Source organism: Salvelinus fontinalis, chromosome 28 (genome assembly GCF_029448725.1).
Source record: "Salvelinus fontinalis isolate EN_2023a chromosome 28, ASM2944872v1, whole genome shotgun sequence".
Lineage (NCBI taxonomy): Eukaryota > Metazoa > Chordata > Actinopteri > Salmoniformes > Salmonidae > Salvelinus > Salvelinus fontinalis.
In genome coordinates, this window is record NC_074692.1 from 44,546,155 (window position 1) to 44,569,812 (window position 23,658).

The window sequence follows — 23,658 nt, forward strand, 5'->3', positions numbered from 1 at the left end:
TTCCTGTGACAGCTTCCTGTAACTGTAGGTGGCAAGAATCAGACTCCTCCTGGATACTGTCCTAACTTTACTCTCACAGTTCAGTTTTTTAAAGCATTTGCACCCGAGCAACGTTTGTATCGGTTTTTCCTCTTTATTCAGCATCTATCATTTAACATGATAAAATCCCTTGCCATGGGTTCTAGCTCTTGTCCTGATCTAGTCCTTGAAGATTTGACTCACTGCGATTTCGACATGTGCTCCATCCATTCTGTCCCAGATTGGCAGCACTCTGTTTTTTCCTGTCCTTACAGTAGTTTACAGACCCAGGGACCTGCCAGCTCTGCGGCAATTCCTTGACAGAAGTCTAACTCCCTCTGCTGGACACTTTCAGCACACGCAGATAGTGACAAGACATCGTGGTATTCCAGATGAGAGAGTCTACTGTCAGCCTACCTGTGTGGGTGGATCCTTTTTCAATGAGTTGACATGCGTAACAATAAGGAAATCAAAGGTGAAAGTAAAGTTTCACATCTGCCATTTCAGCGCACAAAAGGGACATCGGATTCAATACATAACTTTGATTAAGTACATTAAAACTAGATTTATCCTGCGTTAACCTAAATTCAGAGGTAAGTTAAATGAGCGGAGGAAACAGTGCGTTCACTCTAGGACTATAACGTTATATTTATATGGATTTCCTCTGAATAGGTGCCGTTGCATCGTGTTTGCGTGTGAGACATCGAATTCTGCGCCTCTAGTTGTGTTCAAGTTCGGAAAAAAAACATCACAGTAAGTCGTGGCTTACTTAAATAAATCAATGATTTCTTAGGGTGAGAGGGGGGTGGGGGAATTTCCGAGGTACCAGAACACGAAGTGAGTTCTGGTAATAGAGGAGTGACCTGGGGAGTATTGAGGTCTCTGAACGCATGAAAAAGAAAAAAAAACTTTTATAATAAACATTGCATGCATATCATCGCATTGCGTAGTGGCATAGAGCAGTAGAGGAGAGACACTGAAGATGCATATAAGGGGAACATTTATAGTAGCCTAGGATCTGGGGAAAATCTGGCCTTTTATAAACACATTTCATGCAATTCTACATCATTTTTACATGACTGGAGACTATGGCAGAATCTTGTTTAATACCGCACAAGTGATCGAAATGGCAGGCTACTTTGACACTGACAAAACTGAGAATCTGACATCAATAAAAACGACCTGTCTTGAATCCATTAATATCCTAGGCCTAGGTGTGTGGAGACACATATTGTAGGCTACAATATGAGGAGGACATTATAGTCCTGAACATGTTTTCTGGTCAAACCCCAGCTCAAATTTGATTCTGCCAACGAGTAGGTTAGATGTATGTTGTTGCATAAATAAGAGCTTTTTTTTCACAGATCCTGTTTTGCATATGTAACAGTTTAACTTTAGTCCGTCCCCTCGCCCCGACCCGAGCGCGAACCAGGGACCTTCTGCACACATCAACAACAGTCACCCACGAAGCATCGTTACCCATCGCTCCACAAAAGCCACTACTTCAAGGTCTCAGAGCTAATGACGTTACCGTTTGAAAGGCTATTAGCGCGCACCACCGCTAACTAGCTAGCCATTTCACATCCGTTACACATACTACAGTGTCCTGCCAGACACTCAGCTGTCATTCGGAAAATAGTAGCCTGGACACAAACAATAATAATAACGGTACCTTATGTACAAGCACAACATACTTTTACAAATCAGATGCTATTGTGGATTATGTGATGACTAGCTACAGATAGATGTCATAATTTGACCAGCTTCTCACAACAGGAAAATAATCCCGCAGCAACAGGAAATGTGAATTATGTAATTCATGTAGGAGTTGATTTTTTCCCCGTTAGGATAAATCAAGTCTGACATTTTTAAAGTGGAAATTACAAACTTTAGAAGCCTTTTTAAAACTTGAAGACACTTCATTTTGCATTTGTTGCTGCCCAGGAAATGTATCTTCGACAACAGAGTGATCAAATTAACATAGTACACCTGTATCTTGTATCCTCTCTCTAGAATAGATAGACTAGACTAAAATGTCTAGACCACAAAGACTACGCTGAGCGTCCCGTATCACAGCCCTCAATCATGAGTTCCTCACAGGAAACAGAGGAAGATGAGGGTGGTGAAGAAAGCAGGTAAGCCCCTACATGCTTTTTCAATTGTAATTTTATCAGCATACCCGTTGTACATTAAGGCAAACTGAATTAATGATGGCTTACTGGCATGTCACAGCTTCATTCATATCTAGTAATATTTTAACAGGAATATTAAATAAAACATGAATGTACGTTTAACATAATGAAAAATACATCTTATGTTTCACAGTTGCAGTAAATAGTAATATTGCAATAATAAGTAATTAACAGTTTATAAACTAGACCTATATACGGTACCAGTCAAAAGTTTCACAACACCTATTCATTCAAGGTTTTTTCTTTATTTTTTACTATTTTCTACATTGTAGAATAATAGTGAAGACATCAACACTATGTAAATAACCCATATAGAATCATGTAGTAACCAAAACAGTGTTAAACAAATCAAAATATGTTTTATTATATTATTTTATCATGTATATTTTAAAAATATGCTGCACCAGATGACCTGGCTTCCACAATCACCTGACCTCAACCCATTTGAGATGGTTTGGGATGAGTTGGACTGCAGAGTGAAGGAAAAGCTGCTCAGCATATGTGGGAACTCCTTCAAGGCTGTTGGAAAAGCATTTCAGGTGAAGCTGGTTGAGAGAATGCCAAGCTGTGCAAAGCTGTCATCAAGGCAAAGGGTGGCTACTTTGAAGAATCTCAAATATAAAATATATTTTGATTTGTTTAACAATTTTTTGGTTGCTACATGATTCCATATGTGTTATTTCATAGTTTTGATTTCTTCACTGTTATTCCACAATGTAGAAAATAGTAAAAAATAAAGAAAAACCCTTGAATGAGTAGGTGTGTCCAAACTTTTGACCTGTACTGTACATTATAAACCTTTCAGAAATTATTGTAGGTAAACCTTAAAGGGAAACTTCACCTAAAAACTATATTTTTCTATTTGTTTCATTAGTCCATTGTTGATATACACCCAAAATGTTTTGCACGTCAGCAAAGATATATAACTTTCAAGATGGTGTAGCAGACAGACATTTGTTTTGTCTTGTCCTGTCCCGTGTATATATCGTTTTCTTCGTATATATTTAATATATTTTTCATATTTTTTAATCTCAATTTCCATCTACGGACTGAACATACTCTCCTGCAACACGCCTAACTCAATGTGGTACGGATCTGCTATTTTTTATACTTTAGAACCGGAACAGCTAGCCAGCTTAATAGCTAGTAGTCAGTTAGCCACTGCTAGCGGTCATCACCGTTAACTCAGACATCAGCCAGCCTCAGCCCGGCCAATTCCTGCCAGTCTGCACAGCGCGATATCAACCCAGAGCATATCGGATTGCTCTTTCTCTACCACATCTCCGGATTCCTACCGCAAGCTCTGAACCTTTACACCGGATCATCGCAGCTAGCTAGCTGCTATGCGAGTGGCTACTCCTGGCTAACGTCTCTGTCCCGAAGCAAGCACCAGTTAGCCTGGAGCTAGCCTCGAGCTAGGCCCATCTCCCGGCTATCCGAAGAGATCCATCAGACAATTCCTGGTCTTCGATACCTCTTTTGGCAATTGGCCTGGGCCCTTTTCTGCCGACACAGAGCCACGCCGATCCATCACGACTGGTCTGCCGACGTAACCGTCCGAGGGTGTTTCAACAGGCTGTTCTGCTGCAACGTCCCCCGCAGGCCTATCTGCTAGCCTGCTAGCCCCGGCCCGCTAGCTGTCTGATTCGCCGTGTCTCCAGCTTGCCTAGCTACTCACTGGACCCTATGATCACTAGGCTACACATGCCTCTCCCTAATGCCAATATGCCTTGTCTATTGCTGTTTTGGTGAGTGATTATTGTCTTATTTCACTGTAGAGCCTCCAGCCCTGCTCAATATGCCTTAGCTAGCCCTTTTGTTCCACCCCCCAAACATGCGGTGACCTCACCTAGCTTAAATGGTGCCTCTAGAGACACAACCTCTCTCATCGTCACTCAATGCCTAGGTTTACCGACACTGTACTCACATCCTACCATACCCTTCTCTGTACACTATGCCTTGAATCTATTATTCCGCTCCCAGAAACCTGCTCCTTTTACTCTTTGTTCTGAACGCACTAGACAACCAATTCTTATAGCCTTCAGCCATACTCTTATCCTACTCCTCCTCTGTTCCTCTGGTGATGTAGAGGTTAACCCAGGCCCTGCAGTCCCCAGCATCACTCCCATTCCCCAAGCACTCTCATTTGTTGACTTCTGTAACCGTAAAAGCCTTGGTTTTATGTATGTTAGCATTAGAAGCCTCCCCCCTAAATTTGTTTTATTCACAGCTTTAGCACACTCCGCCAACCCGGATGTCCTAGCCGTGTCTGAATCCTGGCTCAGGAAGACCACCAAAAATCCTGAAATTTCCATCCCTAACTATAACATTTTCCGACAAGATAGAACTGCCAAGGGGGCGGAGTTGCAATCTACTGCAGAGATAGCCTGCAGAGTTCTGTCATACTATCCAGGTCTGTGCCCAAACAATTTGAACTTCTACTTTTAAAATCCACCTTTCCAGAAACAAGTCTCTCATCGTTGCCGCTTGTTATAGACCCCCGTCAGCCCCCAGTTGTGCCCTGGACACCATATGTGAATTGATTGCCCCCCATCTATCTTCAGAGTTTGTACTGTTAGGTGACCTAAACTGGGACATGCTCAACACCCCAGGTGTCCTACAATCTAAGCTAGATGCCCTCAATCTCACACAAATTATCAAGGAACCTACCAGGTACAACCCTAAATTCGTAAGGTCGCAGTTGTAAATGAGAACTTGTTCTCAACTGGCCTACCCGGTTAAATAAAGGTGAAATAAAATAAAATAAAAATACAGAAATACAACCAGTATGATGCGTTTTGCATCAGGATTATACCGGCTGTATTTCTATATTTTGAAAGTTATATATCTTAACTTGATTGCTGATATGCAAAACATTTTGGGACTATATCAACAATGGACTAATGAAACAAACATCGAAAGATAGTTTTCCAGTCTCACTTTTCCTTTAATGTGAGTGTTACCCAAACTACACATTATTGACTGTACCTGAGAAACATGAGGTTTCTTCTTCACTTCTTTATATTTACAATGACTGTGTTCACCAGATTCATGTTTTCATTGATGCAATTTATATTACAGTCCCCAGTCTGTGCAGTCAGCAGCATCTCCAGCACCCAGCTATCTGTCCATGAAGAGTGACCAGTCAATGGGTCCGCCCATTAATTTCAGAGATGGAGTTTTGGATGGAGCGTTTAGGTGAGTTTAACATTTTGCACAAGGAAGTGGCAATAGAAAGGTCTGGATACTGTTTAGTTTCAACTGAAAATGCAAAACAGGAAGATTTGTTCAATAGAATATTACTTTACCTCTCAATACAAAGGCTGTTAGGAGGAGCATCATTTGCTATGTTTCACAGTTGCAGTCAATAATAATATTGTTTACATAACTGTCTGGCCACTCTACTATAAATGTCTGATTGGTGGAGTGCTGCAGAGATGGTTGTCCTACCGGAAGGTTCTCCCATCTCCACATAGGAACTCTGGAGCTCTGTCAGAGTGACCGTCGGGTTCTTGATCACCTCCCCGACCAAGGCCCTTCTCCCCCGATTGCTCAATTTGGCCAGATGGCCAGCTCTAGGAAGAGTCTTGGTGGTTCCAAACTTTTTCCATTTAAGAATGATGGAGGCCACTGTGTTCTTGGGGACCTTCAATGCTGCAGAAATGTTTTGGTAACCTTCCCTAGATCTGTGCCTCGACACATTCCTGTCTCGGAGCTCTACGGACAATTCCTTCAACCTCATGGGTTGGTTTTTGCTCTGACATGCACTGTCAACTGAGGGACCTTATATAGACAGGTGTGTGCCTTTCCAAATCATGTCCAATCAATTGAATTTACCACAGGTGGACTCCAATCAAGTTCTAGAAACATCAAGGATGATCATTGGAAACAGGATGTACCTGAGCTCAATTTCGAGTCTCATAGCAAAGGGTCTGAATACTTATGTAAATGTGATATTTCAGTTTTTATTTTTAATATATTTGCAAAAATTTCTATAAACCTGTTTTCGCTTTGTCATTATGGGATTTTTTTTACGTGACAAAATGTGGAAAAAGGGAAGTGGTCTGAATACTTTCCGAATGCACTGTATGTCGGCTCAATCAGAAATTACTTTTAAAAGACGCATTGTCGACAAACCCAGGTCAAATTGAGTCCTAAGCCTAGTTACATTCTAAACCTTTTATAAATAATTGTAGGTGAACTTTAATGTGAAAGTTACCCACATTAGATAGTATTGACTTTACCTGAGAAACATGACGTTTCTTCTTCACTTCTTTATATTTACAATGACTGTGTTCACCAGATTCATGTTTTCATTGATGCAATTTATATTACAGCCCCCAGTCTGAACAGTCAGCAGCATCTCCAGCACGCAGCTATCTGTCCATGAAGAGTGACCATTCAATGGGTCGGCCCATTAATTTCAGAGATGGAGTTTTGGATGGAGCGTTTAGGTGAGTTTAACATTTTGCACAAGGAAGTGGTAATAGAAGATGTGAATACAGTTTAGTTCAAAGTGATTTCATGACCGAGAATTATAAGGTCATATCTACAAAAAGATGACTCTGAAATAAATTGGCTTTAAAGTTCCAACCCCTCATTGGTTTGAATAGTGTGAGCACCACATTAGGTAGAGAACATTGTACAGAACAAAGCTATATCAACTAAATTTGGACAAAAATGCAGATAGAACCTTATCATTTAAAGCTCTCGATTTGTTGAAGAACTGTTGCTTGTTTCCTGTCCATACAAAGGCTGCTAGGAGTAGCATCGCCTGCTTCCTCAGAACTCACAGTGAAAATGGATCGTCCAATCACATTCCAAGAGGCTTTGCCCCATCTTTTTTTGATTTTGCATTCATGTTATATGACTGTAGTGTAAATTCACCACACAACAGGAATCTGATTTCAAAAAGTTCTGCTTTACTTGGCCATGATACATTTGTTTTAATTATGATGGCAAGCCATTAGGAAACAGCAGGACATATAGAACAGTGTATATATATTTCACCTACAGTAGATAACAAGTCCCTATTTCCTCTTTTCGAATACAAGGGCTAAGCAGAGGAAAATATCTGCCTCCACCTCACACCTCTCTGTGAAGAGTGAGAGTATAACGGATCACCCATGTACCTTCAGTGGAAGGCCATATCACTGGTAAGTCCTCAACATTGGCAGGCTGTGTCTATGGTTGAATATCAAACTGAACTCTTGGCCCCTCAGCCCTTTATCGAGTGGCCACTTGCTCATATGTTTGATAGTGATCACTCGAGTCTGCAAGTGTTTTTGCCAAAATTATCATTGAGAAGATGCGCACACTACCAATATTCAACTACCAATATCCCAACTACCAATATTCAAAAATTCAAAATGTATTTGTGAGCATTCTCTCAGGACCTGTCTTGTAGCATGACTCACTATTAGGGATGTGCCGTCATGGCCATACTCATATACGCAATCGTATCCGTAAATTGACAGTTGATAGTCGGATCGCGTCGGATCGCATCGGATGATACTCGTGATCGGAAAAACAAAAGTGTTTTAATATGCCTAAATAGATTTAGGCAAAATACCTCCCTGCACGTTCTCACTGCGAAACTGCCCCAATCGTCATGCAAAGGATGATTCGGGCACAGTGGGAGTGAAAAAAAATAGAGAAATTGGATCCCTGCCTTTTGGCTGATCCATATGTAGTCTCAGGCTGGGTAGAAAAGAAGTTGAGTACTGTTAAATTGGTGAAGGTAGCTTGAAGTGGACTTCGTGTCACGTGCCTAGGGACAAGATCTGTGACTTGCTAGGAAACCTCTTACTCATATATCAAGGTACCCTTTAAGACATAAAGCTAGGCCTCCGGGTAGCGTAGTGGTCTAAGGCTGTGCCACCAGAGATTCTGGGTTCGAGCCCAGGCTCTGCCGCAGCCGGCCGTGACCGGGAGGCCCATGGGGCGACGCACAATTGGCTCAGCGTCGTCCGGGTTAGAGAGGGTTTGGCTGGCAGGGATATCCTTGTCTCATCGCGCACTAGCGACTCCTGTGGCGGGTCGGGCGCAGTGCACGCTGACCAGGTTGCCAGGTGTACGGTGTTTCTTCCGACACATTGGTGCGGCTGGCTTCCGGGTTGGATGTGCATTGTGTCAAGAAGCAGGTTGGGTCGTGTTTCGGAGGACGCATGGCTCTCGACCTTCGCCTCTCCCGAGTCCGTACGGGAGTTGCAGCGATGAGACAAGACTGTAACGACCAATTGGATACCACGACATTGGGGAGAAGGAAAAAAAGACAAAGTTAAGGGGTATTCAGGTACTTTTCCCAGTCTTGAATGTTGCTGCACAAAGTTTTAAAGTTGAGGAAGTACGTGTTATATATGCTATTGCTACCAGCTAACATAATCTCTCCCCTTTGTGCAGTGCACTGACAGCCAGTCTGCTGGCAGAGGACCACTTCAGATGCTCAGTGTGCACAGATGTTCTCAACGAGCCAGTCTCCTTCCCCTGTGGACACAGTTTCTGCAGGCAGTGCATTGAGACCTATTGGAACAATCCAGCGAAGAAAAAAGTATACGAGTGTCCCGGGTGCCATCGGAGATACTTAACATGTCCCGTTCTCTTCACAAATTTAACCTTGGATAAGGTGATCCGGAAACTCCAGCAGACAGGATTCAAGGTCCCTGCACTTCCCCCTCACCGCTACGCTGGACCCGGAGATGTGGCCTGTGATCTCTGCACTGAGAAACAGCTCAAAGCTGTGAAGTTCTGTCTGACCTGCGCTGCCTCTTACTGTGAGAGCCACATTAGGCAGCACTACACCGTAGCGGCACTGCAGAGACACACACTGATGGAGGTGACTGGAAACCTGGATCAGAAACTCTGCAACGAAGAACGACAGACTGCATTAAGGCTGGAAGCTAAATTGGAACAGATGAATACAGAGTTTGCTGAGGAAAAAACACAAAAAAACAAACTGACGCAGGTACAGTATTTTATCAACACTTTACGTTTTTCTGTATTAACAAGAGGAAACTAATAACTAATAGTATTTCCTCTCTGTACTAGGCTGGATTAACTAGATAATCAGTATCCCTTCTTATACAGTACAGTAGTGATTATGATTTGATTTGTTCCCCAGAATGTAAAGAATCGATTCACTGAGTTAACCTGTTATGCAAAGAGGTCATCCAAAGGTAAGATACATTTCAAATCAAACTTTTATTGGTCACATGCGCCGAATACAACAGGTGTAGACTTTACATTGAAATGCTTACTTACAAGCCCCTAACTAACAATGCAGTTTAAAAAATACGAATAAGAATAAGAAATAAAAGGAACAAGTAATTAAAGAGCAGCAGTAAAATAACAATAGCGAGACTATATACAGGGAGGTACCGGTACAGAGTCGATGTGTGGGGGCACCAGTTAGTCGAGGTAATTGTGGTAATATGTACATGTAGGTAGAGTTATTAAAGTGACTATGCATAGATCATAACAGAGAGTAGCAACCATGTAAAAGCGGGGGGGGGGGGGGGAAATGCAAATAGTCTGGGTAGCCATTTGACTAAATGTTCAGGAGTCTTATGGCTTGGGGGTAGAAGCTGTTTAGAAGCTTCTTGGACCTAGACTTGGCGCTCTGGTACCGCTTGCTGTGCGGTAGCAGAGAGAACAGTCTATGACTAGGGTGACTGGAGTCATTCAATTTGTAGGGCTTTCCTCTGACACCGCCTGGTATAGAGGTCTTGGATGGCAGGAAGCCTGGCCCCAGTGATGTACTAGGCCGTACGCACTGCCCTCTGTAGTGCTTTGCGGTCGTACCAGGTGGTGATGCAACCAGTCAGGATGCTCTCGATGGTGCAGCTGTAGAACATTTTGAGGATCTGAGGACCCATGCCAAATCTTTTTAGTTTCCTAAGGGGGAATAGGTTTTGTCGTGCCCTCTTCACGACTGTCTTGGTGTGCTTGGACCATGTTAGTTTGTTGGTGATGTGGACACCAAGGAACTTGAAGCTCTCAACCTGCTCCACTACAGCCCCGTCGATGAGAATGGGGGCGTGCTCGGTCCTCCTTTTCCTGTAGTCCACAGTTCTGCTGTTGAATGATAGTACAGTGATTTGTATTTTCTGCAATAGCACTATAGTGTTGTGTGTGTTTCTCTCTCATGTGATTCTCAGATTGGGCAACCGACTGTTTTGTGCTGGCTGCCCTTGGTCGTCCCCTAGACCTTGGGATGATGTATGACTGCTGCAATGATTGTCTTTGCTCAGGTACAGTTATTGTGTTTTTGAGTGCATATATCTGAAATAATATGTTTAGTAATAAAGAAAAGGTTGGCAAGCCTTTACAGACATCTGGATTTGCTGATTTTCTCTGTGACTTTTCTCTGGCCTTGATTTAATTGTTGGGTTGTGGGGTTTTATTTTGAAGAGAAGGGAAATAAATTGAATTATTTAAGAACATTGACCCAGATAATAAAGAAATCTGAAATTCTGTCAATTCTACTGTGAAATTAACATCCTTTTATCTCCTAAGATGTCGGTCTATGGGATGAGAGCACAATAGCCGACATGCGTCAGTCTCTGCCTCGGCCTCACACACAGGTGACGTGTATTGAGGGAGACTCCCTACAGGACAGATTCAGGGCTCTGGATGTTTCCACTCCTCTAAGGGCCAGTGTCTTGTCTGGGCTGGTGGAGGTCGGTGGTGCTGCTGGATACCTGAACCATCCTGCCCAGTCCAAAAACAAGGACCGGGTCACTCTACAGTACAGAACCACTACCAGGCTGGACATGCTCAGTCACAGGGTATTTGAAGAAACCGTCAAAAGGGATTCAAAGGCAACACACGTGGTGATGGCTGTTCTCTATGGAGCTCAAGCATTCTTTATCTTTGATGACACGTGTGTCAGTGGAGAGAAAAGGGCTGGTGGAGGAGAAGCCGATATGCACAGTGTTATCAAGAAGATGGCAACCTCCTTCAGTGCAGATCATATGTTATCCAGCTTGAGTGACAATGAGAAAATAAACAGTTTGTTGTATCAGTGTACACTCCACAGTGATGTAGACCATATCAATGGCTCCATGACTTATGGCCAAGCGGTACAAGCTCTTGAATCTCTCCCGAAGCACCTTGGACAACAGGGAGAGAAAGCAGTGCCTCTGTACGCCTGGCTCTATCCTCTGAAGAATCTGGACACATCAGTTCAGATCACTCAAGGCTTTCTCTCCGAGGCCGAGGACGTGGTGGAGCATCTGAGGCAGGTCACCATGAGATGCCAGGACATGATGACATTATTACACATCAACGATGATGTGATAAAATGGTTCCCCAGTGTGAAGGAAAAACTTGCAGAATTTTCTGAGCTGCTGCAGAAGTACCAGTCCGAGTTTAAGAGAGGGCTGGCTATGTCAGTAAAGACCGTGAGAGAGAATGAAGAGATGGATGGAAAGAGGCTGAGAGACATTCTCCAGAACCATGACCAATCACCATTCTGTTCTCAGCACACACATCAGTGGCTTAACAACAAAGAGGAGGAGATAAAGGCTCTGCTTATCTGCAAAGCAAAAAACATCCCCATTGTAAAAGAGGTCCAGGAGAAAGCAAAAACCATCCCCATTGTAAAGGAGGTCCAGGAGAAAGCAATGACCATCGACATGTGGGAGGAGGTCTATAAAGAATTAAGAAACATCGCCAGAGGGAAGAAGGTCCAGAAAAAAGCAAAACACATCCACACAGGGAAGGAGGTCCAGAACAAAGCAAGAAACATCCACACAGGGAAGGAGGTGCCGACACAAAACAGGACGCTGTGCTTCACGCTCACCTCACTGGTGGGTGAAGATCCATACCTTTCCACCATGAAGCAATATATACATTCTGCACTAGAGACCACCACAAACCAATCAGGGATCACTGGACAGCAGCAGACACAGCATGCCTTCAAGCCTCCAGATTTAACAGAAAAAATACAGTCTGACCTCCACTTGTTCACCACATCCAATGAAGACAGAAGAGATGGAGAGAAATTCAATTTTATTGTTGCAGCTATACCAGATGTCACCTTTCCTGGATCCCGCATTGGTCTGTATCAAAATGGTCGTCTTATCGGCCGTAATTTCAAGCTTGGATCAAAGCCAAATCCAGCCGAAGTAACAGAGATTAAACAGAACAGCTTCACTCTCAAATTTCCTCAGTCAAAGGTCACGAGCCCTGTGAAGTACAGAATAGAGTATACCGCACAAAGTGATGTTCAATGGACTGTTAGATATTTACCATCTGATCCTGGATCTGTGGGACTGGGTCCTGACCACTGTAACACTTGTAAGTTGCCTGGTTTGAAACCTGACACTAAATACCAGGTTAGATACAGTGCTGTGGACAGCTCTAGTATGAGTGACTTCAGCATGGTCACCATGGTAAAGACAAACCCGAGGTCCACACCTGGACAACCCCGTGTGAAACTGGTGGACGGAGAAAATGTCAGAGTCACATGGCGGATAGCGGAAGAGGAAGATGGCGGTCCCGTGCTACGTTATGCCGTGGAGTTCAGAGAGGCGGGGCTTGAAGGCTGGTCCAGTGTGTCAACAACAGGGCCTGAACGTACATGCATTATATCTCAGACCTCCGGTACTTGCTACCGAGTCAGAGTCTCTGCAGTCTATGGAGAGGGGGACACAAGTAAACCCAGCACAGAAACAGACGTCCCTGTAAATGGTGAGTAATCACTGTGGATTTTATAAGTGAATATTTGTCATTAATTCATAAGACGTGACTATTCTCGAAAATGCATGACTATAATTAGTAGCATTAACCATCTGGCAAACATTCTCCATGCATCATATTGAAGCGATTTAAGTCCATACAATATTGATTTCTCTTTTTTCAGTCTGGTCCATAGACCTCTCACAAAGGAAAGCCTCCTTCCTCCGAGATGTTCTGAAAGTCCAACCGGAGAAGAAACCAGTAGAGCTGAAGGGCTGGTCAGATGACGAGAGTGAAGTGAGGAGTTTCCTTCAGTGTCTGCCCTACATCTCACAGCTGAGGTGAGTGTTTTTTCTCCTGCAGCTAGAAGAACATCATTGTTTTGCGAGTGAGCGACTCTTCCTTTTGTGTTCCTGAATATAAAATCTCCCTCTAAGAGCTAGTCATTGGCTTAACCATTTCTGACTCAGAATTACTCACATACGACGTTCATTTGAGAAGCTCTGGGAAGTTATTTTTTGACACACAAAAAGGGGTGTAATGGGTTTGCACTCAAAAAAAGACGTTGCATAAAACTTTTATTATTATGTGTTGATTATTTTGTGTTTTAAATACGTTTTCAATGCTTCAGGGATAGCGTACACAGACGTTTTGGCTTTATACAGCCTTCTTCAGGGTGTAGGTACAATTTGTATTTTAATTTAAAACAGCATTTGTGAAGATTAGCAGATACACAGCAGGTGATTCTAATCAGGGTTGTCACTCATCTGCCAATCAGGGATGTGGCTTTTCCGATCTACCTGTGTACAAATTAGTTACAAAGAAATACAGAATTATAGGGTATGGGAACAGGCACGAAGGCCAATTCACAAATCAACCGTCCCAGGTGTCCGCTCACCTAAATACATCACATCAATTCATGAGATAGCCCACCACAAAGAACATCAGGCAAATCCATTCAGAAATATGTGTGGACAACTCATAAACGATATGAAAAATCTGATATGCACAGTGTTCTTGTATAACAGTCTAAATGTGGCTTATAGGAAGGAGGTGAAATCGAATTCTTTATTTAAACCGTGTGGAGATACAGAATTCCATTTATATCCACATGGCTTCGGAGTAATTTATGGTCGTAATCATAAATCCACTATTGGAAGTCAAGATAACACCTCACCAAATTGCGAGACACTTTATAGAACAAAATAATTGTATTCGTGAATTGCTTCGCGTTGGGATCGAAAAAAGGTTAATCCAGGAGGTGACCGTGTGAGAATGTTGTTCATTGACTACAGCTCAGCGTTCAACACATCGCTAAGGACCCTGGGACTAAACACCTCCCTCTGCAGCTGGATCCTGGACGGGCTTCCCATTCTCATCGACGGGGCCGTAGTGGAGCGGGTCGAGAGTTTCAAGTTCCTTGGTGTCCACATCACCAACAAACTATGCTGGTCCAAGCACACTAAGACAGTTGTGAAAAGGGCACGACAAAACCTATTCCCCCTCGGGAGACTGAAAAGATTTGGCATGGGTCCCCAGATCCTCAAAAAGTTCTACAGCTGCACCATCAAGAGCATCCTGACCGGTTGCAACACCGCCTGGTATGGCAACTGCTCGGCATCCGACCATAAGCCACTACAGAGGGTAATGCATACGGCCCAGTACATCACTGGTGCCAAGCTTCCTACCATTCAGGACCTACCTACATGTACAAATTACCTGGACTAACCTGTACCCCTGCACATTGACTCTGTACCGGTACCCTCTGTATATAGCCTCCACATTGACTCTATACCGGTATTCCCTGTATATAGCCTCCACATTGACTCTGTACCGGTACCCCCTGTAAATAGCCTCCACATTGACTCTGTACCAGTACCCCCTGTATATAGCCTCCACATTGACTCTGTACCGGTATCCCCTGTATATAGCCTCCACATTGACTCTGTACCGGTATCCCCTGTATATAACCTCCACATTGACTCTGTACCGGTACCCCCTGTATATAGCCTCCACATTGACTCTATACCGGTACCCCCTGTATATAGGCTCCACATTGACACTGTACCGGTACCCCCTGTATATAGCCTCCACATTGACTCTATACCGGTACCCCCTGTATATAGGCTCCACATTGACACTGTACCGGTACCCCCTGTATATAGCCTCCACATTGACTCTGTACCGGTATCCCCTGTATATAGCCTCCACATTGACACTGTACCGGTACCCCCTGTATATAGCCTCCACATTGACTCTGTACCGGTACCCCCTGTATATAGCCTCCACATTGACTCTGTACCGGTACCCCCTGTATATAGCCTCCACATTGACTCTGTACCGGTACCCCCTGTATATAGCCTCCACATTGACTTTGTACCGGTATCCCCTGTATATAGCCTCCACATTGACACTGTACCGGTACCCCCTGTATATAGCCTCCACATTGACTCTGTCCCGGTACCCCCTGTATATAGCCTCCACATTGACTCTGTCCCGGTACCCCCTATATATAGCCTCCACATTGACTCTGTACCGGTACCCCCTGTATATAGCCTCCACATTGACTCTGTCCCGGTACCCCCTGTATATAGCCTCCACATTGACTCTGTACCGGTACCCCCTGTATATAGCCTCCACATTGACTCTGTCCCGGTACCCCCTGTATATAGCCTCGTTATTGATACTTATTGTGTTACTTTTTTATTTATTTACTTAAGTTTATTTTAGTAAATATTTTCTTATCTCTATTTTCTTAAAACTGCATTGTTGGTTAAGGGCTTGTAAGTAAGCATTTCACGGTGAGGTTTACACCTGTTGTATTCAGCGCATGTGACAAATACAATTTGATTTGATTTGAGCATTATGCAACATCTTTTTGAGTGCAAACCCATTACTCCCCTTTGTTTGAATGCACCAGCCAGGCTTCTGGGAGAGCGCCAGGGTTCTCCTGATTAGAAATAGTTTTTGACTAACAAATAGTATACATCTCAAATGCCTTACCTGACGAAATTTCTCAGAATCATAAAATTTCTATTTGTTCCCCCGATGTAAGAATGTGTTAATGAGTTATGGATTTATTTAGTGATAAAATGTTTATATCAGTGTCTCTTTTTAAATGGCCTAATAAAAATGAGCCAATAAATCACAGTTCAACATCTCGTTTTTGATTTACATTTGGTTGAGTTGTCAACTAACTGTGAATTCAATGTGAAATCAACAACAAATGTCACAATGTCATTGGATTTGGGTTCAAAGTTGAGTGATTTATTTTATTTTATTTTTTCCTTACGTAGATGACTTTCTGCAAAATCCAATTAGTTTTCCATGTTGATTTAATCACATCACATAGATTTTTGTTGGTTAAAATGACGTGGGAACAACATTGATTGAATCTGGGGGGTTTTAACAGTGGGTAATGATATAAAAAAATTGTTTCTTTGTTTAAAATGAGGTTTGTGAACAACAACAACAATGCAGGCGTTATCCAGTTTGTGCTCAATCTGAGTGTCGCAGCAGCAGACCATGATGCAGGGACAGGATGGAGTTGGTCGAAGTTCCTCTCTCTGGTATGGAGCTACAGCTCCTTCCCATTCAATGAAGATGTCCATCCTTCAGATCAATGTGTCTTCCTTCTGGATCTTTACTCGTGTGCAATGGCCTCTGGGACTAAAAAGGGCAGGAGTCTCATTCCATTACTTCGGCCAGTTTACCAGTCAGCTCCAGCAGTCTGGTATGTGAATCTTGCTAGAAGAAAGGCCTCCGTCTTCCTCGAAGTTCTGAAACTCCAACCAGTGAAAAGGCCAATGCAGGTGAAATGCTGGTCAGATGAAGAGAGTGAAGTGAAGAGTTTCCTTCAGTGTCTGCCTTACGTCTCACAGCTGAGGTGAGTTGTCTACAGTACGTCAAACAAACACTGGTATCTACAAAAAAACATGAAAAGTAGTGCCCAGGAATGTTTAATGAAAAGTAGTACCTAGGAATGTTTAATGAAAAGTAGTGCCTAGGAATGTTTAATGAAAAGTAGTGCCCAGGAATGTTTAATGAAAAGTAGTGCCCAGGAATGTTTAATGACAAGTAGTGCCCAGGAATGTTTAATGAAAAGTAGTGCCCAGGAATGTTTAATGAAAAGTAGTGCCCAGGCATGTTTAATGAAAAGTAGTGCCCAGGAATGTTTAATGAAAAGTAGTGCCCAGGAATGTTTAATGACAAGTAGTGCCCAGGAATGTTTAATGAAAAGTAGTGCCTAGGAATGTTTAATGAAAAGTAGTGCCCAGGAATGTTTAATGAAAAGTAGTGCCCAGGAATGTTTAATGAAAAGTAGTGTCCGGGAATGTTTAATGAAAAGTAGTGCCCAGGAATGTTTAATGAAAAGTAGTGCCCAGGAATGTTTAATGAAAAGTAGTGCCTAGGAATGTTTAATGAAAAGTAGTGCCCAGGAATGTTTAATGAAAAGTAGTGCCTAGGAATGTTTAATGAAAAGTAGTGCCTAGGAATGTTTAATGAAAAGTAGTGCCTAGGAATGTTTAATGAAAAGTAGTGCCCAGGAATGTTTAATGAAAAGTATTGCCCAGGAATGTTTAATGAAAAGTATTGCCCAGGAATGTTTAATGAAAAGTAGTGCCCAGGAATGTTTAATGAAAAGTAGTGCCCAGGAATGTTTAATGAAAAGTAGTGCCTAGGAATGTTTAATGAAAAGTAGTGCCTAGGAATGTTTAATGAAAAGTAGTGCCCAGGAATGTTTAATGAAAAGTATTGCCCAGGAATGTTTAATGAAAAGTAGTGCCCAGGAATGTTTAATGAAAAGTAGTGCCCAGGAATGTTTAATGAAAAGTAGTGCCTAGGAATGTTTAATGAAAAGTAGTGCCTAGGAATGTTTAATGAAAAGTAGTGCCCAGGAATGTTTAATGAAAAGTAGTGCCTAGGAATGTCTGTAGCAATACACATAATCATTCTTTTGCTGCAAGAGTGATCATTTGGATTCACCCAAAGTACAAAATGTCTATTGTGTACAACAAAACTTTAACTAAAGCTATGGAAGACATTTTGCTTCCAGCTTTCAACATGTTTTAATATTGTTTATTTTATTTTGTTTTTCAGTTTCAACGACAACAATCTTGTAGACTTCCTACATAAATATAGAGAGCAGGCCCAGCATTTTGCCGCTCTCTTCCAAGCTCATGGCTTTACCCTGTCATTGGGAGGAGAGTTACCCAGGCAAACCTGCACTTCTGTGGGGAGAATCTTGGCCCTCTGTACCTCAGGAGTGAAACTCGGTCTCACACCCAGCAAGATTTCTCTCAGAGGAGCTTCGATTCTCTTCAGACATCCGTTGAGGCTACACAACCTCATGTATGCAAATGTATCAATACTTCAACAAACATAAATCTATACATTTAATTGATTTTCCCTTGATAATCACTGTTTTCATTGATAATCACAGTTTTTTTTGTATTACAATTTTCAGACTAAATGAGATCATGACAGTGAAACTGACCAGACTGCTTGCGACTGGTAGAGTCAGTGCTCCAATGGGGATTAAGGAGCTTTCGCTGGTTTTTGAGAACTCACAGCTATCGGAGGATGTGCTTTCTAGGGTCCTGAGTAGTGTGGCGTCCCTGCTGAGACTCTGGACTGTGCAGTGTCTGGACCTGACGGAGTGCACTATCCACGGTCACTCTCTCATCCTGCTGCTGGGTCACCAGGGCCCTCTGAAACTCAAGTGAGTCTGCACAAGACAGTTATTGCTATAGTCTGGTGAAAGTATTTATGTTTTACGATTTAAATGTATGCATGCTCTTATGTATGTGAGGTGGCAGGTAGCCTAGTGGTTTAGAGCGTTGGGCCTGTAACCGAAAGGTTTCTAGATCAAATCCCCGAGCTGACAAGGTAAAAGTCTATCGTTCTGCCCCTGGACAAGGCAGTTTAACCCCACTGTTCCTAGGCCGTCATTTAAAATAAGAATTTGTTCTTAACTGACTTGCCTAGTAAAATACATAAAATGTATGTTCTCACCTGACAGACTTTGTCCAGACACTCTGCAGCAGCTGGCTGTAGTTGTGCATGAAGCTCAGGACAAGGACCTGACTCATTCATTCTTAAAGAAAGTTGGTGGAGACCTGACCTCTTGCAGGCTGGACTGGGAAGTGCTTCTTTCTCTGCTGCAGCATTCAACCCACAACATCACTGTGAATCTCAGAGAGAGCAGGCTTTCAGAGAGAAACATCAAAGATCTTCGTCCCTTTCTGGGCAGGATTATTTTAAAGAGGTATGGGTTTTTCTGCTTGCCACTTTTAAAATCATAGTTTAATCTTAAGTAACGAAATACATTGGTTTTTCGTGTTAAGAACCGTCATTTTAAAAGAGCAATGACTTGTTTCCCATGATGCAGTGTTGAGAGGAATCTGCTGCTGCTGTTCCTCCACTGCTACGCTGCCTCAAAGTTCCAGCCAGGGGCAACAGCCCTGCTTGGGGCTCTGCAGCACAGGCTGGACTTCTCCTCTGTGGGCCTGTCAACAAAGGACCAGGGGAAGCCTCTGTGTCTGAGCTCTGCTGACTGCAAGGTCCTCGCCAGAGTCCTGAAGCAGAGCCGTTGCGCCACAGAGCTGATCCTACGCGATTGTGAGATTTCAGACAGAGCACTCAGGAAGCTGCTGCTGAAAATCCCACGCAGAGTTAATCTCAGGTTAGAGACACATCTGTTCAATAGATCAGTCCAGGCTAATTTGTTGTTTTTAGAATCCCAGACTTTAGCTTTACAGGCTTGGTTATGAATGACATTTTGCCTTTTCAAAAACGTTGCATCTCTCCATCTAAACTGGATGACCTTGTCTCTCTTGTTTCTCTCTGACTCAGCCCCAGTAAAGCCATATTGGTTCAACTTGTACAAACTTGTAACAAGAATAATGCAGTGCATCATGCAGGATCCCTGGTCAGAGTCCTGGGTGGGGAGATGGACCTCAGTGAGACCAAGCTGGATCAGAAGGCCTGTAGATCTCTGGCCCTGGTTCTCGAGCATTCAAAAGGGTTGTCAGAACTGGACCTCAGCCGCTGCCAACTCACAGACCACCACCTACAGCCTCTGCTCACACACCTGCACAAAATCCAAGTCCTGGAGTGAGTGTTTTAAAGATCATGATGAAAATCAAATACAAGAAATACATATTACTAGTTAAAAAATAAGCATATATTTGGGAACGTGAATAGATTGTAATGTTGGGTATATAAAGATTACAATGCGAATGTGGTTTAACATTTTATAAAAACACAACGTTTCACTCACTGCTTGTGCATGTTAAAGAAAATGTTATTTGCTCCAGTCAAGCATCATGTGACGCTTCCAAAAAAGGCCCTGTTGCTAATTTGCTATGCACATGCTGCTAGGGCTGAGTAGTTTTCCTTCCCTAATGAAGACATGTTCTGTTGCTTACTAGTGTTAGGCTAAAGAAATTATTATACAATATATTCCCTGTACTTAATGAAATTATCCCCCCCTCTCTTTCTCTCTTTCTCTCTCTTTCATTCTCTCTCTTTCATATTCTCTCTCTTTCTTTCTCTCTCTTTCATTCTCTCTCTCTCTCTCATTCTCTCTCTCTCTTTCATTCTCTCTCTTTCATATTCTCTCTTTCATTCTCTCTCTCTTTCATTCTCTCTCTCGCTCTCTCTCTCATTCTCTCTCTCTCTCACTCTTTGTTTTAGTCTAAGTCATAATGCAATTTCCAACTGTTTGAGTAAGAAGATACTGAAAGCTGTCTCCACCAGCAAAGGCCACATAGTTTGGTGAGTTGTGATTGTTTGCTCACTGTATGTGTAAGTCTTTCTCCATTAGAATTCAATCATCTATACTATCATATGTGATGATTGTTTTTTTTTATTCATTCATGATTGGAAAGTGAGAATGTGTTTTTAATGTGATTTAACGTTTAACAGCGTGGTAGGCTACTCTGTTTTGTAATTTGTAATTTGTTTTGTATTTTTACAGGCTCACAAACAACAGAATGAAAGCCAAACCACTGTTCTAGTCTGCATCCGTCGTTAAGATGACAGAATCTTTCTCCATGTAATCTTGCACACACACGTTTGTGGGAAAGTTGTCATTCATACCAATATTCATAAAATGTTGGAGGCCATTTTTATTATTGAGAGCTATGTAAAGAGACTTTCCCGGAAGATGTGCTTACTTTTTAGTGAGTAGTTCTGAAAGTAGCGCCCAGGAGACAAAACGGCTCGCCAAAAATGTATACTATGTCATATACTATGTTAGAACACCTACTCGTTCAAGGTTTTATTTATTTAGACTATTTTCTACATTGTATAATAATAGTGAAGACATCAAAACTATGAAATGACACAAATGGAATCATGTCGTAACCCAAAAAAGTGTTAAACAAATCTAAATATATTTTAAATTATGAGATTCTTCAAATAGTCACCATTTGCCTTGATGACAGCTTCGCAGGCCTCCCACTCCTCTTTCTATTCTGGTTAGGGCCAATTTGCCCTGTTCTGTGAAGGGAGCAGTACACAGCGTTGTACAAGATCTTCAGTTTCTGGGCAATTTCTCACATGGAATAGCATTCATTTCTCAGAACAAGAATAGACTGACGAGTTTCTGAAGAAGTTCTTTGTTTCTGGCCATTTTGAGCCTGTAATCGAACCCACATTTACATGACGCTCTTATCCAGAGCAACTTACAAATTGCATAGCATTGAGATTTTCACAGCGTTTCACTTTCTTACATATTTCAGTGTAGTTACATCATATTTCAATACTAGTTACATACAGTATATATATTTTTTTTTTAACTAGGCAAGTCAGTTAAGAACAAATTATTATTTTCAATGACAGCCTAGGAACAGTGCCTTGTTCAGGGGCAGAACGACAGATTTGTACCCTGTCAGCTCGGGGATTTGAACTTGCAACCTCACGGTTACTAGTCCAACACTCTAACCACTAGGCTAACCTGCCGCCCCACAAATGCTGATGCTCCAGATACTCAACTAGTCTAAAGAAGGCAAATGTTATTGCTTCTTTAATCAGGACAACAGTTTTCAGCTGTGCTAACATAATTTCAAAAGGGTTTTCTAATGATCAATTAGCCTTTAAAAATGATAAACTTGGATTAGCTAACGCAGCGTACCATTGGAACACAGAAGTGATGGTTGCTGATAATGGGCCTCTGTACGCCTATGTATTTATTCCATTAAAAAATCTGCCGTTTCCAGCTACAATAGTCATTTACAACATTAACAATGTCTACACTGTATTTCTGATAAATGTTATGTTATTTTATGTTATTTTGCTTGTCTTTCAAAAACATGGACATTTCGAAGTGACCCCAAACTTTTGAACTAAAGTGTATATGTATATATATATATTCATAATCCATTCCTTACTTAGATTGACACGTATTTTGGGTATATGGTTGTGAAACTGTTAGATATTACTTGTTAGATATTACTGCACTGTCGGAGCTAGAAACACAAGCATTTTGCTACACCCGCCATAACATCTGCTAAAAACGTGTATGTGACCAATAAAATTATTTGATTTAGAGCGTTGGTGACTGTAACCATACTGCTAACAACAATTTAATAACGTTTTTTTTGCCGACGTTTACTGACACCGGTCATATTCAACGGCTGTTGTGCGTTTGTAAATTCCTCAGTTATTCTGCGCTCTGGGACACTGAGGGGTGGCAGGTAGCCTAGTGGTTAAAGCGTTAGACTTGTAACTGAAAGGTTGCACGATCGAATCCCGAGCTGACGAGGTAAAGAATCTGTTGTTCTGCTCCTGAACAAGGCAGTTAAACCACTGTTCCCCAGTAGGCTGTCATTGAAAATAAGAATTTGTTCTTAGTTAACTTGCCTAGTTAAATAAAGGTCAAATGTAAAAAAAACATGCAGACGAGATTTCAGTGTGACTGTCACACCCTGGCCTTTGTTATATTGATTTTCTTGATTAGTTTAGTTAGGTCAGGGTGTGACATGGGGGATGTTTGTGTGTTTTGTCTAGTTTAGGGTGTGTGTATTGTTTAGGGGGGTTTTTAGTATGTATGGGGTTGTGTTCAGTGTAGGTGTTTAGGAAAGTCTATGGTTGCCTGGTTTGGTTCTCAATCAGAGACAGCTGTTTATTGTTGTCTCTGATTGGGAGCCATATTTAAGGCAGCCATAGGCTTTAGGTGTTTGTGGGTAATTGTCTATGTCTATGTTGCATGTATGCACTTAGTTCATTTTAGCTTTACGATCGTTTATTATTTTGTTCGTTTAGTGAGTGTTTGTTTTTCTTCATTAAAAGAAGATGTCTTTTTTCCACGCTGCGCCTTGGTCCACTCATTATCCTCAAGACGATCGTGACAGTGACATCGGTGTGACATCAAAAAGTTGATACAATTCAAACGAAATCTGTTTTCTCTTTGCACTGCACCGCCCAAAAAATACCCACCATTTTAGAACTATTAACTGTACTTAGAATCCTGCCATATTTAGAATTTGGAACTCAGTTGCTATATGCATCAAAACTGTTCCTACTTTACTTATTTGGTAGGACATTGGCATTGTGTATCTTAGTCACACATATACCATATGGCCTATTTATGTGTTTAATTCAATTGATAGAAACAATACATTTGGAAGCAACATCTAATTTGTGTAAATACACATTCACATAATATAATAAATGAACAAGAAATCATACTATCAACCCAGCCTCTCTCTGTTATTACCCCTTATAGTTAGTTCCCTGTTTACAAGTCAATAATTTTGAAATG

The 23,658-nt window shown here is 42.0% G+C and overlaps 1 protein-coding gene across 1 annotated transcript; it reads left to right on the plus strand.

Moving 5' to 3' along the window:
* Positions 1-478: 478 nt before the first annotated feature.
* On the plus strand, positions 479-23,203 carry LOC129826775 (uncharacterized). The gene is made up of 18 exons (XM_055887845.1): positions 479-611; positions 2,032-2,153; positions 5,292-5,408; positions 6,548-6,664; positions 7,265-7,366; positions 8,613-9,174; positions 9,331-9,385; positions 10,367-10,459; positions 10,725-12,902; positions 13,075-13,231; positions 16,345-16,776; positions 17,991-18,242; positions 18,358-18,612; positions 18,913-19,158; positions 19,282-19,575; positions 19,746-20,006; positions 20,589-20,669; positions 20,872-23,203. Exons 2-18 carry the CDS (start codon positions 2,104-2,106, stop codon positions 20,909-20,911), a joined length of 5,292 nt encoding a protein of 1,763 aa, XP_055743820.1. The 5' UTR covers positions 479-611; positions 2,032-2,103; the 3' UTR covers positions 20,912-23,203.
* Positions 23,204-23,658: the final 455 nt, after the last annotated feature.